Genomic DNA, 16470 nt, shown 5'->3' with positions numbered 1-16470 from the left:
GTGTGATTATTTCTGACTAGATTGAAAGCTTACATTTGTATTGTGGGATAAATTAGTTATAAATTCAGTTTTATTGTATTCACTTGCATTGTTTTCATCAGGCAATTTATCACATGGGGGTACGTGAAATTTCTTCATTTATTAAATTTCAGATTATGTATTTCAAGCCAGAGCTAGACTTAAACATTTTTCCATAAGTATAGCTTCAGGTAAACAAGCAATTTTAGCCCTGAAAATAGCTTCTGCTTCTGTCAACACGTTGTTTATTCTTTCTCTGAGATAAAAAGTTCAGTTTTCTGATATTTGTACCAAGATAAAGTCAGTAAACAAGATTAATATAGTGTGGAAAAGGTTGTCAGCAGCCCTGGCAAAGGAAATAAGTTGCCTGTACATAGAACATACTGTAAACTGAATAAAAGTGTCAGGTCCACCATGAGATAATGTGATCATGAACCTCTAACAAAGCATGACATAGGCCCAGTCGGCTTTTCTCATAGCCACGGTGTAGAAAATGGATTACCGTATTCCGGCGATACCCACTGGAATAGCATGAAAACCTCATTTTGAGATGAAGGCAGGATGTAGTCCTGGTGTTGAGCCACATGTTTACCTGTGGTGCCCAAACCGGAAGGTTATTAATGTCGTCATCTGTGCACATTTGCCGTATTTGCATTTCTTGGAATTTCAGAGTGTATGCTGGCATCCTTGTTACCAGAGTGACAACAGAACAAACACGTTTTTGGGAACGTTAGACTTTTTTTATAGGCATTTTTCTGCCCCCTGGGGCTTTCTTTGATGGTAAACTTTAAGTGGCACTTTTATAATTATGGCGGGCTTTTTTTTGTTATTATGATAGCATAACTTATAACCTTTTTGTTGTAAGATCTTGTTGACTGTGGTTGTGGATTCACTCTTGCATGGCGCTGCTTATGTTTGCCTTCGAGAACCTTCTATAAAAAAAGTTGCGAATTTTTTTAAATGAGAGTAGCTTACATTATGAAAAATTTTTGAACCTTTGACTCTTGATCAGATTTTTAACTTTATTTGGAAATAGAGGAATAAAATGTTGTTCTTTTAGGTAAAATACATTTTGTTCTGTGTAAATATGTAGATTATCCCTAACTTTCTGGGAAAACTATGAAAAAGACTAGTGACTACTTCCTTGACTCAAGTTTTATATGCATTTAAATATATGCATTTATATGCATATATATGCATTTATATATGCATTATATTCAGGTATTAGCTGCAGATACACTGGTTTTGGGAATTATCACCTGCTCAACACTAAATGAACCTCTTTTTTTTCAGAGTATGATGAAATATATATGCAGTTGAGCAGTATTTGGAAACAAGAGTCAGCGGTCTAGTTATTTTATTTTTTTAATTATAAAAGTACTTTTAAAATAGTATTACAATTCTAGCAGAGGAACTACACTGAATCAAAACAAGAGGCCATTCTTACCAGGAATGAAACCCATTGCAATATGGTTTAGCTTTTGCGAATTAATATTTTATTCTCCATTTTAACAGGGAAGTCTCAAGTGGAAATGTCCTTATTATTATTCACAGGATTGTTTTGTTTTGTTTTGTTTTTTAAGAAACTCATCTGTGGCTTATTTTTTGTTTGGACTCTCCTTTCAGGTGGGCACCCCAGGCCCCATCAGTAACAAGAGGATGATTCACTTTTCACCAGATTCTCATCACCATGAGTGAGTAGGCACTGTTTTGTATAATCTCCTTGGGATATTCTACGGCTTTCCTTTGGAAAATTGGTAGCTATTGCTAGTAAAGGTGGTTGAATGTGCACCTTTCTTAAGAAAAAGTAAACATCTTATACCATTGACATTGACAGTTGTGCAGGAACAATTTCTACCTGGGGCAGAAATGTAAATAAAGGTTTTTGAATACGATCTTTCTCGCCTTTGCCATAGAATTTGAAATTCTGAGTTTTCACTACATTACGTAGCATCAGACTCTCCTCTTACTCTTCCGTACTTGCTCCCTTCCTCCCCACTTATTCTAATGCGCTAAAACTCAGAGAAAGTGACTACTTAACTCATTATTTCTCTGCTTTCTGCTCAGCATGAGACATGAAGAGTAAGTGACTACTTAACTCATTATTTCTCTGCTTTCTACTCAGCATGAGACATGAAGGGACCAAAATGTATTTTCATTTTGCAACAAAAGGGAGAGTCTAATTTTCTAAGAATTCCAAAAGTTAATCATTGAGCTTTAACTTTCATAAATTATTGGCTGAATTTCTAGGTGCCAGATCTGTTTCTAAGTACATCTTTATTGGAAGAGCTTAAGTACCTATATATTTTGGGTCAGTACCATGTCTTCTGAGAAATTGGTTGAACTTGAAACAGGCCATAAGATATAGAAAGACATGAATTCATCTGTAGTATATTTTGTCTAGATTATTAATAGAAGTATAAATATGATATAAAATATTATTTATAAAGATTATCATTTTCTGGAGTATTTATAGATTACAATATCATAATCTTCCCTTTAGATAATTTATTTTATTCATTTTTATTATCCTGTAAGATCTTTTCTCTATTGTTTCTCAAAATGAGGAAAAAAGAATAAAACTTTTTATTAACTCAGACAGCCAAAGGACTTGCATATTTTCTTCTTAATTTTCCGTTCCGATATGAATCAGAAACACTAGCAAGTAGACGTCGAGCCATATTTAAACCAAAAATTGCACTCGGTAATGATTGTAAATGCTCTGAGGGCAGACAAATCTCTTTATCACTATTTGGAGTCCTGTGCTAACAGTGCCTACTAGACAGGAAATAGTAATTGAGTGAATGAAGATATGAAAGTGTGAATTTAAAATAAGGTAAATTGGATAATGTCAACTAAGTATTGCCTCTCCAATTAGCAAGGATGACCCTCATTGTGTGCCCCTGACATCCATTCCACACCAATCTCCCCAGTGGCTCTTCATCAATTAAATAAGATTCTCTGGGGTTGGAACTCAGATGTCACTATTTTTAGAGTTTCCTAGGTTACCCCATTGTGCTCGATTACCATTCTCTCAACACTCAGGACTAACATGGAGTCATTTTACTGCCTCAGACCCTGCAAGCTACCAGCCCAGTCCAGTCTCTTCAGTATCTCATGGTGACTCCGTCTTTTCCACTATGTGCTCCATTCTTTTACATAAGCTCTGTGATCTTTTATATTATTAGAGGATCCTAGTGAATCTTTCTGTCTCTGTTTCCTCACTCTTTGAGTATATACTACTTAGTTATGCTAAATCTCAGTTCTGATTCTTTTATTCCCCTCCTTATAAACCCCCAGTATTGCCTCCTGATAGTGGAGAAACCTCATTAGCATATTATTAACTGCTCTCCAGGATCTGACTCCAGTATCTTTCTGCTTGGTCCATTATCTCTCCTTCTTAGATAATGGGCCAGCTGTCTTCCCTGGTCTCCCTGTCTTCCCTAAATATGATCCCTACATTGCTGCCCCCCTTAGCCTAGGATTTTTCTCTTGCATTCTCTCCTACCCATATCTTTCAAAAATCCTATTTGTTTTTAGCAGTGAATACTGATTTTATCAGAATGTACTACATACTGGTAACAGAATACAAGACAAAACGAACAATATTTTAAGTCAAAAGGTTTTATTTTGTTTTTCACATAAGAAGTCAGGAGGAAGGTGGCGCTAAGACTTTTTAGGGGCTTGAAGTTACTATCAAGGACCAGACTGTTCCTGTTTTTTTGCTTTGTCATCAGATTAGTTTCCTAGAGCTCCTGGAACAAAGCACCATAAACTGGGTGGTTTAAACAACAGAAATGTATTGTCTGGCAGTTCTGAAGGTTGGAAGTGCAAGGTCAGGTGTCAGCAGGGCTGGTTCCTTCTGAGGCTGGAGGGAGAGGCTGTCCCAGGCCTCCGTCCACACCTGTGGTTTGCGGTCCGTCTTTGCTGCTCATTGGCGCCTACTGCCTCACCCTAGCCCTTGCCTTCATCTTCATGTGGCCTTTTCCTGGTGTGTGTATCTGTCTCTGTGTCCAAATCTCTCCTTTTTATAAGGACGCAAGGACAGAAAAATGAGGACATTTTGTAAGGTCAGAGTAGGACCTACCCTAGTGACCTCATTTGACCTTGTTACCTCTGTAAAGATCTATCTCAAAAATAAGGTCATATTTTGAGCTCCTGGGGGTTAGGACCGCAGCATATCTTTCTGGGGAACACAATTCAACGCATAATACCGCCTCTACCATCTCTTCTTATCCCCTTATTTTTATGGCCTCATGCCTATAATTTCATGCCTATAATTTCATAAGGTCATGTCCGCGTTCAAGGCAAGAGCAAGAGGAAAGGACCAGAGCTAGGAGCTCTCCTCAAGAAACAAAATTCTTTTCAAAACCACCCACCCACCTTTCCTTAGTTCCCCTTGGCCAGAACTGGGTTATTTGGTCACCCATGGTTGCAAGGGAGTTTGGGGAACTAGTGTCTGGCAAAATTTCAGATCTGGCACGTGGTTGCTCCTAACAGAACTTGTCACAGTCACATCATTGACTGCTCAACGTGCACACACAACCCTTCCCCCCATTCATACATATGTTCAGAATACCTTCCCTGTCTTTCCTGAAGGGCACCGCTTCAGAATCTCATCCACTTCCTGCAACTGTCTCAGAATCTCCTTCAGGACCTCCGAGCGACATGGAGTTTTACTCCCACCTGCCTATGGCTGCTTGCAGCGCCGTGGCTCCTATATATAGAGTACCTGTGGATACAATACAGAACTGGGGAGAAAGCGGACTATTTCAGCAGAAGTGCTCATTCAGGAAGTGAGGCACTTAACACTCAGCTTGCAAAAACCCATGTGTCCAATTTGGCAGGTGATTCTCCTTTCTTGATAGACCTTCCTTATTATTTATACTCTAAGATCACGACTGATGTGGTCACCGCAGCAGGTGCCCTTAGAGTCTAGTGCACAGTTTTAGCAGCCCATTTCTTGCTTGCTTTTTTTCTTCCTCAGCTTAATTGAGATATAATTGACCAATAAAATTGTTATTTATTTATTTATTTATTTATTTATTTATTTATTTAAATGTCTATTTGTTTTTGAGAAAGAGAGAGACAGAGCACAAGCAGGGGAGGGGCAGAGAGAGAGGCAGACACAGAATCCAAAGTAGGCTTCAGGCTCTGAGCTGTCAGCACAGAGCCCCACGCAGGGCTCAAACCCACAGACCTCGAGATCATGACCTGAGCCAAAGTCGGGTGCTTAACCGACTGAGCCACCCAAGCATCCCAGGTTATAATGTATTTAAAGTGTACTATGTGATTATTTGATACACATGTACATTGTAAAAGTATTCCCACCATTGAATTCACTCTCACCTCACGTATTTACCTTTTTTTTTTTTTTTTAGAAAACACTGATGGTCTACTCTCTTAACTCTCAACCATACAATTCAGTCTTGTTCATTTTATAACTGAAATTCTGTACCCTTTTACTCACCTCCCCCATGTCCTCCACCCCCAGCCCCGCCCCCACAGTACCACCATTCTACTCTGTTTCCTTGATGCCACACAGTACTCCTCTTTGTCGGGCTTATTTCACTTAGCACGATGCCTTCCTTATCATGGAGGTCCATCCGTGTTGTTGCAACCGGTGGGATTTTCTTCTTTTTAAGGCTAAATAATACCCCAGTGTGTATCACAACTTTTTTATCCATTCATTCATTGAGGGACACTTAGGTTGTTTCCATATCTTGGCCATTGTGAATGGCCACAATGAATGTGGAAGTACAGATATCTCTTCAAGATAGTGATTTAGTTTCCTTTGGATATATATCCAGAAGCAGAATTACTGGATAATATATGGTAGTTCTTTGTATAATGTTTTGAGGAAGCTGCATACTGTTTTCCATGATGGCTGCACCGGTTCGCATTCTCACCAGCGGTACCAACGAGGCCACCTTCTCCTCTCCTCGCAGGTTTTTCTCTCTTGTCTTGTTGATAATAAACATTCTAAAAAGTATGAATTGATGATCTCATTGTGCTTTTTATTTGCCTTTCCCTTATGATTAATGATGTTGTGCACCATGTTAAGTACCTGTTGGCTGTTTGTTCGTCCTTTTTGGAAAAATATCTATTCCGGTCCTTTGCCCATTTTTTAAATTGGATTATTGGAATTTTGCTATTGAGTTGTACATGTATCCTGTATGTTTTTGATATTAAATGTGGTTTGCAAATATGTTCTTCCTTGCCATAGGTTGCTTTTTTCTCTTGGTGGTGGTTTCCTTTGCTCTGCAGAATCTTTTCAGTTAGAGGTAGTACCACTTGTTTGTTTTTGCTTTTGCATTTGCTTTGGTGTCAATCCAAAAAATCACTGTGAGAATCAATGTCAAGAAGCTTACTTTCTATGTTTTCTTCTAGGGGTCTTAGAGTTCAGATCTTGTGTGCAAGTCCTTAATCCATTTTAAATTGATATTTGTCTATGGTATATGATAGGGCTCCAGTTTCCTTCTTTTGCAAGAGGCCGTTCAATTTTCCCAAGATCATTTATTGATCAGAGTATCCTTCCGCCGTGTATATTCTTGACTTCTTTGTCAAAATTAATTGATCATATACATGTGGGTTTATTCTGGGTTTATTTATTTCGTGCCATTGATTTTTGTGTCTGTTTTTAGTCAGCCAACATACTGCATTGATGACTATGGCTTTGTAATATAGCTTGAAATTAAGAAGCATGATAGCTCTAGCTTTATTCCTTATCAAGACTACTTTGGTTATTTGGGGTCTTTTGTGGCTCCATACAAATTATGGGATTTTAAAAAAATTTATGTGAAAACTGCCATTGCAATTTTTATAATGACTGCATTGAACTTGTGGATTGATTTGGACAGTATGTAAATTTTAACAGTATTGATTTTTCCAGTCCATGAATATAAAATATCTCTCCATTTATTCATGTTTTCTTCCATTTCGTTCATTAATATTTTACACTTTTCAGTGTACAGATGTTTTACCTCATTCATCTCATTTATTTCTAAGTGTTTTTTTCTGTTTGATGCTATTATATATGGGATTGTTTTCATAATCCCTCTTTCTAATAGTTTGTTGTAGAAACAACTGATTAATGTCTCTTGATTTTGTATCCTGCAACTTTGCTGATTTTATCTATTAGTTCTAACAGATTTTTGGTAGAGTCTTTAGTTTTTCTTTTTCCTTTCGGATATTGATGCTTTTTTTTTTTTCTTGCTTACTTAGTCAAGATAGAATTTCCAATGCTGAGTCTAACTGGACTGTCAAGAGTGGGCATCCTTGTGTTGTTCCTGATCTTAGAGAAAACGCTTTCAGTTTTTCACCATTTAGAATGATGTTAGCTGTAAGCTTATCATAGGCCTTTGCTATGCTGAGGTACATTCCTTCTATGCCTAGTTTGTTGGGAGTTTTTATCATGAAAGGATGTTGAAATTTGTCAGATGTTTTTTCTGCAGCCAGCCATTGAAATGATCACTTGCTTTTTGTCTTTCATTTGTTAATGTGGTATGTCACATTTATTGAATTGCAGATGTTAAACCATCCTTGCATCCTGGAATAAATTCCACTTGATCATTATTTGTGATCCTTTTAATCTAATGTTGAATTTGGTTTGCTAATATTTTGTTGAAGATTTTTGCATCTATACTCATCACAGATATTGGCCTACAATTTTCGTATAGTGGCCTTATGTGGCTTTGATATAAGACTATAATGCTCATCTCTCAGTGCTGTTGTATGGAAATGATCCCTCCACTTCTGTTTTTTGGGTGAGTTTGAGAAAGATTGGTATTCTTTTTTATTTATTTTCAACATCAAAAATTGTATTTGCTTGGAAGCATTAGATTGGTGACAGAACAGCTGCAAGGTTTTGTGTTTTGTTTGCTTGTTTGTGGGGTTTTTTGGTTTTGTTGTTGTTGTTCTTGTTGTTGTTGCTGTTATAGAGTGGTTTTTACTTAACAGAACAATTATTTTGTATTCCTTGCCTCAGAGACAAGGAGGTGAGAGCAGTCCCGGGCCCATTTATAACTAATTTGTGCTGTGCACCAACAACCTGCTCTAAATTTCCGTGTCAGTGTACAACCCCCCCACTGTACCAGACAAGGTTAGTGGCCAATAAAAATACTGCCAGGACAATGCTATCTAATGACACATTTGGTAGTATGTTAACTATACAAAAAAAGACACTGCAGTTTGCAACCATAACTTATGCACCGTTACAGTTTAGTATTTTTTCTTTAAAAGGAATCAGTTGCATATAGCTGAGTTCAATGCTTTATGAACCAGAAAAAAAAACGTGTGCTAGAACCAACTTATTCATCATCATCTTCTTCTTCATCCTCTTCATCTTCTTCATCTTCTTCCTCTTTTGCGCTTCTCATTTCTTCTTCTTTTTTTCAGCCTTGATGACACTCTTTTTTGCCTCATCAGGCTCTCCTATAGCTCACTATGCCACAACCTCCTTTTTGTATTTTTCGTCAGCTCAGCAGCCTTTCTTCATAAAGCTGCTTGTCATCTGCGGGTAGAATTATTCCATTTCTCTCCCCTTTTCTTTGCAATGTCACCAATGGATAGGCCGGGCTGCTCTCCTTTGGTTTGGGGACCATACTCAGAACAAAAGAAGAAAAAGGTCAAGAGAGGCCTCTTGGGTACATTGATTGGGACCCTTGAACTTGTTTTTGGCTTCCCCTGTAAGAGGGAAGGTTTCATTTTTCTTTCATAATGGTTCTTGTCCACCTTTGCCATGTTTTCAAAAACTTTTTTTTTTCTTTTTAATAGACATGGTCTTGCACCTCTCTGAATGCTTCTTAGAAAACTCTGAGAAGCTGTGGCACCTGGGTGGCTCAGTTGGTTGATCATCTGACTTCATCTCAGGTCATGATCTCACCGTTAGTGAGTTCAAGCTCTGCATTGGGCTCACTGCTGTAAGCGTGGAGCCTACTTTAGATCCTTAGTCCCCTTCTCTCTCTGCCCCTCCCCTGCTTGCATTCTCTCTCAAAAATAAATAAACATTTTAAAAAAGAAGGAAAGGAAGGGAGAAGGAAAGAAACATAGAAAGAAAGAGAACGAAGGAAGAAGGAAGGAACAAAGAAAACTCTGAGAAGTTAACTGAAGCATCTGGGTGCTTCTTGTGCTTCTCCTGGCAAATGTGCACAGAGAATGACAGGATGAAATTTTGCCACACAGCTTCTTGGGATCATCCCTGCCAGTATTGACATACTTTTCTTCCGTGAGGCCCAGAATCAGCCAGTGCCTGTCTTGCTGTCACTTGCCCCAGCACTGACTTTGTAGAGCTCAATGAACTGCAGTAACTAGTAATTCTTCTTTCAATGTTTGGTAGGATTCACCAGTGAAGTCATATGGCCCTTGACTTTTCTTTGTTGGGGGCTTTTGATTACTGCTTCAATTACCTTACTAGTACTTGGTCTGTTCAGATTTTCTAATTATTATTTGAAATTGGTAGACTGTATATTTCTAGGAATTCATCCATGTCTATAGTATCTAATATGTTGGCATGTAATTGTTTACAGTAGTTTCTCAGGATCCTTAGTATTTCCTTGTTATCAGTTGTAATGTCTCCTCTTCATTTCTGATTTTATTTATTTGAGTCTTTTCTCTTTTTTCTTGGTCTAGTAAAAACCTTGTCAATTTTATCTTTACAAAATTGAGCTTTTAGTCTCATTCATCTTTTCTATTGTCTTTTCTACTTGATTTATTTCCACTGTAATCTTTGTTATTTACTTCTTTCTGCTAGCTCTCAGCCTTGTTTCTTCCTCTAGTTATAGTTCCTTGAGGTGTAAGGTTAAGGTGTTTATTTGAGATATTTTTCCCTAATGTAGGCTTTTATCACTATAAACTTCCCTGTTAGAACTGCTTTTGCTGTGGTAAGTCCTCACATGCCCACTAAGAATGGGTTTTTTGTTTACTATAGTCCTGTAGGTGCCATGGACACAAGTCCCACATTGGCTTTCAGAGCTAGATGTTCTGGAGTCCCATCCCATGGTGGGACTTCAAAGTTGGGACACTAAAGGTGTATTCCAAACCCTTTGCTCCTCAGGGAAAAGTTGGGAATTGGAAGGTCCCTCCTGAGTGTGTGGCTTAGTGCCGGAGTGGGCTTTATGGTAAGAGCGTGTTCAGCCTTTCTTACCCACTTCAGCGTGGGTATTTTCTCATCTGTCCAATGTATAAGAGTCATGCAACTAGTTTCTAGATTTCTTGCAAGGAAATTGTTCCATGCATAGCTAGATAACAGTGTGTTTGGGGCACCTGGGTGGCTCAGTTGGTTAAGTGTCTGACTTCGACTCAAGTCATGATCTCACAGTTCATGGGTTCGAGCCCTGCATCGGGCCCTGTGCTGACAACTCAGAGCCTGGAGCTTGCTTCAGATTCTGTGTCTCACTCATTTTCTGCCCCTCTCCCACTCACGCTCTGTTTCTGTCTCAATAATAAATAAAAACATTAAAAAAAGAAATTTAAAAGAATAAAAAGAAAAAAGAAAATGGTGCATTCATGGAAGAAGGGAGTTCAGTAACCTCCTCTGTCACCATCTTGGTTCTTAACAGCCCCTTTCTGGTTAGTGAACATCAGTAGGAATTTAAGTCACAGACTAAAGTCAGGGTGGCCAAGTTGTTTGTTTAGGCATTAAGGTTCTTTCAAAAACGAAGTAGGTTCTGTTGTGTTTGCGGTTGCAATTCCTTGCCTGGAAATGCTACTGGCCTTGATGTTCTTCCTGTATCCTTACTTAGCTTTTAGCTCAAAGACTTCTGCCCTGACGCCATGTGAAACAATGACCTCCAGAGGGTAGGCACCAATCTTTATAAACCTCTAGTCAGTGTGCTCACCCTCTTTGTCGGGAGAGGCACTCCGAAGAGGGTCTAGGCCAGGGCCATAGGCATGGTAGTCAAGGCCCTGTGAAGTCTAGTTTCCATGCCGCTACCTGCTTTCACACAGGAGCTCCAGACCTGGTCTTCGCTCCCTACATATGGGTCTCTCATTCAAATGGAATTGTTATCTATATGCTGAAAGCACCTCTTTCAACAAATCTATATTTTCATCCCCTTCTTCAGGCCTGCCCTTTACTGTGGAGGGCAAATGAACAAGGTGCCTTGTAGGCTTTGTTCTACAATTTTCTTTTTTGATGACACTGTAGAATATAGCATTTTGCGTATTTTATTTTACACAAATGATAAGTACACAGGCACACTTTGTACTATACATATATACACACAGTCCCAGTACCTATTAGTATCCTTCTAAGGACTAGTCTCTTTCTCTAGTCAGTTTAAAAAAATGACCACATTTTGCTTCAATTTGTCTGTTTCATTGTCCTGGGAAGGAAACCCAAGAGAGGAGATTTTCCTACCATTTTCTTTAACAAGAGATGGTATATGATCTGTGTTCAAGGTATGGCCTACTAGTACCATACCTTTAGATATATGCTTCTCCAACTTTCTTGCTCAGGTAATTAAGTCCATACTTTGATTCAAACTGCTCCCTATGATAAAATCAGATACATAAAACTGACTTTCGGTGCCACAGTGTCTCATAGTAGAAAAAACAAGGTATTTATAGACATGCAAATAATTTCCAAGGGAATCCTGGTCACCAAGAGTTTTAGGGGAATCCATTTTTGGATTCTTTTGCTTATATATACACCTTCTTTTCTGAAATCATTAGCCCTGGTAATTTTGCTGATTCCTGTTTTTCACAATTGCTTTTCTTCCACTTTGAGAAAAAAAGACACCCCTCTCCCCCAAGTCCTACTCTTTGGCACCTTGCTTCACAGCATGAAATCCTTTCGGGTTCCAAACAGAGGGACATTCCAAATACTGATATTGATGTGGACAGATTGAATCTAATGACCAAATTACAAAGCCTTTTGCAAATTAGGTAGATTATTTCTAATTCTTTGTCTTCAGCAGCTGGTAGATCGTTAAAAATACTCCTTTATCTAAAAATCGTTGTGTGACTTTTAGGAGTTCAATAAAGGAGTTCAACAATCAAATGACTGCTCCAACCAGATTCTTTTTATTTCCAGTTACCAATTTATGTGAATAAGGTTTCGGAGCATTCAAACTGATAGAAGTGCTTTTCATGGTGTTTTGTGTGTTTTGTTCTGGTTTTTTTTTTTTAATGCATTGATGGTGGATATCAAATCACAGTGATATTTGAATTCCAATGTGTATATTTAAAAGAGTGGCATAATGGTTTTATTTTACAATGTTAACATATATAATTGATAGAAGCGAATTTTTGCAAATAAATATTTAATTTTATGATGAAAAATTTTAGATGTATACTTAAAATATGTGAGGATATTTTTATAACCGCATCAGACAACATGTACTCAGAGATAATTGAAGGCCAGTGTGCATAGGCTTTCAGGAAAAACTCATGGAATGTTCTACGAATGATAGTTTACACAAATTGCAGTTAAGTTTACCGACACTACCAGAAGTCTGGAGGAGTCTGCCGTCCCACGGTATTGAGGGGACGATACAGAATCGGCCACAGTGTTCTTTAAGGAATCCTTGGAATTTTCCACAGAACTTCTACCAGCAATTCTCTATACCTTCTGTATTCTCCCTTTAGGTTTTTATTTCTACTTGATTATAGTATTGATCACATTATTCTCTAGAATATGGTTGCTATACACATGCTTCATTCACCTTAGTGGGCCATGAGTTGGAGACTTCATTGTGTTCTTCTTTAAGAGTTTTAAAGTATGCAGCACAATGCCTTCCACATGTAAGCATAGGCTCTGGGGTCAAGGTTACCCATTTCCACTACTGGCTAGTAACAGGAAGACACACTTCCTTTCTGACACTGGCACAAAGTATAGGGACAGCACAGACTAACCTACTACAGTTTACCTCAAAGCTGTAATAACCAACCTGGAAGAATGGCTAGAAATAGTCATTAAATTAACTAAGTATACAGGTACTCCTTATGAGAAGTGAGCAACAAGTCCTACTTCCATTCAGTTAACTGTGATTCTTCTAAGTCAATATTTGTTTTGCTTTAGAAGATCACCTCCCAAACAATCTGAAATAGAAGTCTTTAAAATAATTTTACTTCACAGAATTTCAGACTTAAAAACAGATTCTAATGAGTAAAGAAAAAATTATTTTACAGGCTCTAACACTAACGTGTAGGAACTTCCGTTTTGAAACTATGTGGTTATAGAGTTGCATGGTCAACAGAAGGTAGTGAAGGGCAGCCCGGCAATGACCAATGAAAAGAAACAGGGCTGCAAAGCTGGGAAGTGAAGAAGGATGTTTTTAGGGTTAATAGAAGGAACGCCCACTGTGGGGCTCAGTATGCAAAAATGCACCTCACTCAAAGTTTTCAGCTTGGTTTATGAGAGTAGCGGAAGTTGGTCAATAAAAGTTTGCATAGTTTCTATAAAAATTATATTTGGCAACAATTTCTATTATAAAAAAGAATTTCTTATAGAAATTTGGTGAACAGCTAACTCTGCTGCACGCCTCAGAATGTGAAATAATCACTTTTAAAGGTAAATGGACATGCGCCCTGTGTGGGTATTGAGAAGCCTTGCAGAATTAGGAAAGTCTGATCATTTTAATAAAGTAACACTTAACGTGGTACTAGTCACATATTTATATGTTGCATAATTATTTATAATTGTATCTGCATTGTACCTTTATAGTCCAGTTATATATTTCAGGTCTCTTTAAATAGAAAATAGTTAGCCCAGACAAATGAAATATCAAGAAAATAACTGTAAAAAGGTATACAAAAAGCAACAAGAACTTGAATCCAGCTAAAGCAGAGAAATCTGTATCCAGTTTCTGAGAAAAAATAACACGTTAAATTTTGAAATTCACATTTAATTATTTAGTTGACTTTCCAAAAATACAAATATTAAAATGCAGACAAAAATTAATATATGACTGCACATTCTTTAAAAATATTTAAGGCTTCATGAGGGATTACTTTTTATTCACTCTATCTTCCTTTCAGTACTAACCCTAAATGGTTCCAGATTTTTTTTTCTTTTTTCCATTCACTTATGAGATACTTGTTTTTAAACTGAGTAAATATCGAAGGGGCACCTGGGTGGCTCAGTAGGTTAACCATCCAACTTCAGTGCAGGTCATGATCTCAGGGTCCGTGAGTTCGAGCCCTGCGTCAGGCTCTGTGCTGACAGCCTGCTTCAGATTCTCTGTCTCCCTCTCTCTCTGTTCCTTCCCTGCTAGTGCTCTCTTTCTCTTTCTCTCTCTCTCTTTCTCTTTCCTCTCTCTCTCAAAAAAATTAACATTAAAATTTTTTAATAAATAAATTGAGTAAATATGAAATATTAGTTGACTTTTAAATGATATTTATATTTGTTTTTATTTCATTTAAAGTATAGGACATTTACCTGAAGCATTATATGTAAATCAAAGCTTACTTTAAATGCAAGTGGGTAACTACCTATAATCCTATGATGAATTCCTTTATAAAGCAAATATTTACACTTTATTTTATCTTTTGTATAAATATCGAGTGTGCTTAAAGCAAGATTTGCCTGGATTAAAGGTTAGTTCATTGGGAATACTTTCATACTTTGAAATTTAGCGTCAATTGCTTTATAGTAAAAGTGGCTTTAACTTCCGATTGAGACAAAGAAAATATACCCGATCGATTCCCCCTCTGATTTACTGTGATTCCCTTGGGAAGTCATTTTAGCTTCCATGTGTCATAATTTTTAGTTAACGAATAAGGATCAGAACAGTCCTTCTTATGGAAGGTATTGTTGCAAACTACTTATGTAAAATACAGACAAATTATGAATCCAGGTATACATCACTTTAGGATGATGATGATGATGATGGTGGTGATGCCTGGATCATATATTTTATTTTTCCGAGTGTTTTCTCACAGTCTCTCCAGTGTTTTTATTTCCTCTCTGAAGCAGGGATGACACCTCCATTTTATAGATAATTTGACTTTTGGAAAGTCACACAGTATATTCTGCTCAACCAAAGGTCAATTAAAAAAAAACAATGTGTTCAGTATTTATTATGTATTTGATAACATGCTAAATCTGTTGGGGGAACCTGTATATATTACATAGGAACATTGGTGTCCCTACTGACATTTAGGAATAAATAGATAGTTATCACAAAAAAATCAAAGCATAAAAGTTCACATATTACTATATTCCACTGTGTACTAGAGGAGAAGAAAATTGCTATTTAGTTTAAACACATACTCTATGCCAGGTTCTTAGCCTTGTTTAAGCTTCCCAATCCTGTAAGGAGAGGTGAGATTTCATTTTATTGCATAGATGAAGAAGACAAATGTAATGGGAAAACTCAGATTTTTCCTTCCTACCTTTTCTTCTCTGGAGTCTTCTGTAACACTCATACAGAACCCTTCATCTGTGACATGTCTAGTCGCCAAATGTTTGGAGGCTTTTCCTCACAACAACAAGCAAGTCTCCAGGAAATCAGCTGGCTGTCCTGCTTCAACTCAGTTTAACGCTAGGTACTTGGAGACAGCATCAGATCCCACAAGTTAAGGGTTCAGTCCTGAGAGACTGCCTTGCCCCCTAACCTCCACTCCAGATGCCACTCACAAGCCCGAGCTGTCACCTCTGCTTCCGACCTACCAGATACAAATTGGAGGTTCCAACAACTGCCTCCAACTGAAGACACCAGTTTCAAGTCCCAATGGTTACCTGTACTTCTGTCTGTAAATCAGAGGTCCCCACAACACCTTCCTTGGGTTTATTTAATTTGCTCACAGAATTCAGAGAAATGGTTTACTTACTGGATTGCCAGTTTATTATAAAAGAATAGAACTCAGGAACAGCCAGAGGGAAGAGGTACACAGGGCAGAGGGTGGAGTAGGGGTGTGGTGCTCCCATGTCCTCTGCCCGAATGCCACCCTCCCCACATCTTCACCTCTTCCCCTATCTGGAAGCTCTCCAAACCTTGCCTTTTGGGATTTTTATGGAGGCTTTATTACATAAGCACGATTGATTGAGTCATTGGCCTTAAGGATTGATTCAACCTCCAGCCTTCTGCCTGCCGCAGAGGACTGAAAGGTCCAGCCTCTCAATCACATGGTTGGCTCCCTGGACAGTTAGCTCTCATCCTTAGGTAGGGTCCAAAAGCCACCTCATTGATATAACAGTTTGTCCCTCTCAATGCTTTGGAGATTCCAAGGGCTTAGGGAGCTGTGAGCCAGGAACCGTGGAGGAAGACCAAATATATATGAGAAATACATTGTGATCATCTGATTAAGAAAATGCATATTTTCCTTATAAATCATATATTGCTCTAAGACTAAAAAAATAAATAAATAAAAGTAATTTGTCAGAGTTCATCCAGCTAGTCAGTGCAAGAGCCTGTATTCAAACTTCGATCTTTCTGACTCTAAAACCCATGATTTAGCAACACCAGGCTGGATTTACATTTGTAGTTAATAAAAGAGATGAAGTTCTAG

General features: G+C 37.9%; 1 protein-coding gene across 2 annotated transcripts in view; it reads left to right on the top strand.

The window, feature by feature from the left end:
- Nucleotides 1-16470, top strand: part of GPATCH2 (G-patch domain containing 2) — a 173207-nt gene that overhangs the window by 102846 nt on the left and 53891 nt on the right. For both annotated transcript variants that reach the window (XM_029935649.1, XM_029935650.1), the window contains exon 6: nt 1645-1712. In XM_029935649.1, coding sequence (XP_029791509.1) covers nt 1645-1712 — 68 coding nt within the window. The remainder of the gene's footprint in view (nt 1-1644; nt 1713-16470) is intronic.

The sequence above is a fragment of the Suricata suricatta genome, chromosome 3 (assembly GCF_006229205.1).
Source record: "Suricata suricatta isolate VVHF042 chromosome 3, meerkat_22Aug2017_6uvM2_HiC, whole genome shotgun sequence".
Classification (NCBI taxonomy): Eukaryota; Metazoa; Chordata; class Mammalia; order Carnivora; family Herpestidae; genus Suricata; species Suricata suricatta.
This window is presented reverse-complemented; position numbering and strand designations above follow the sequence as displayed.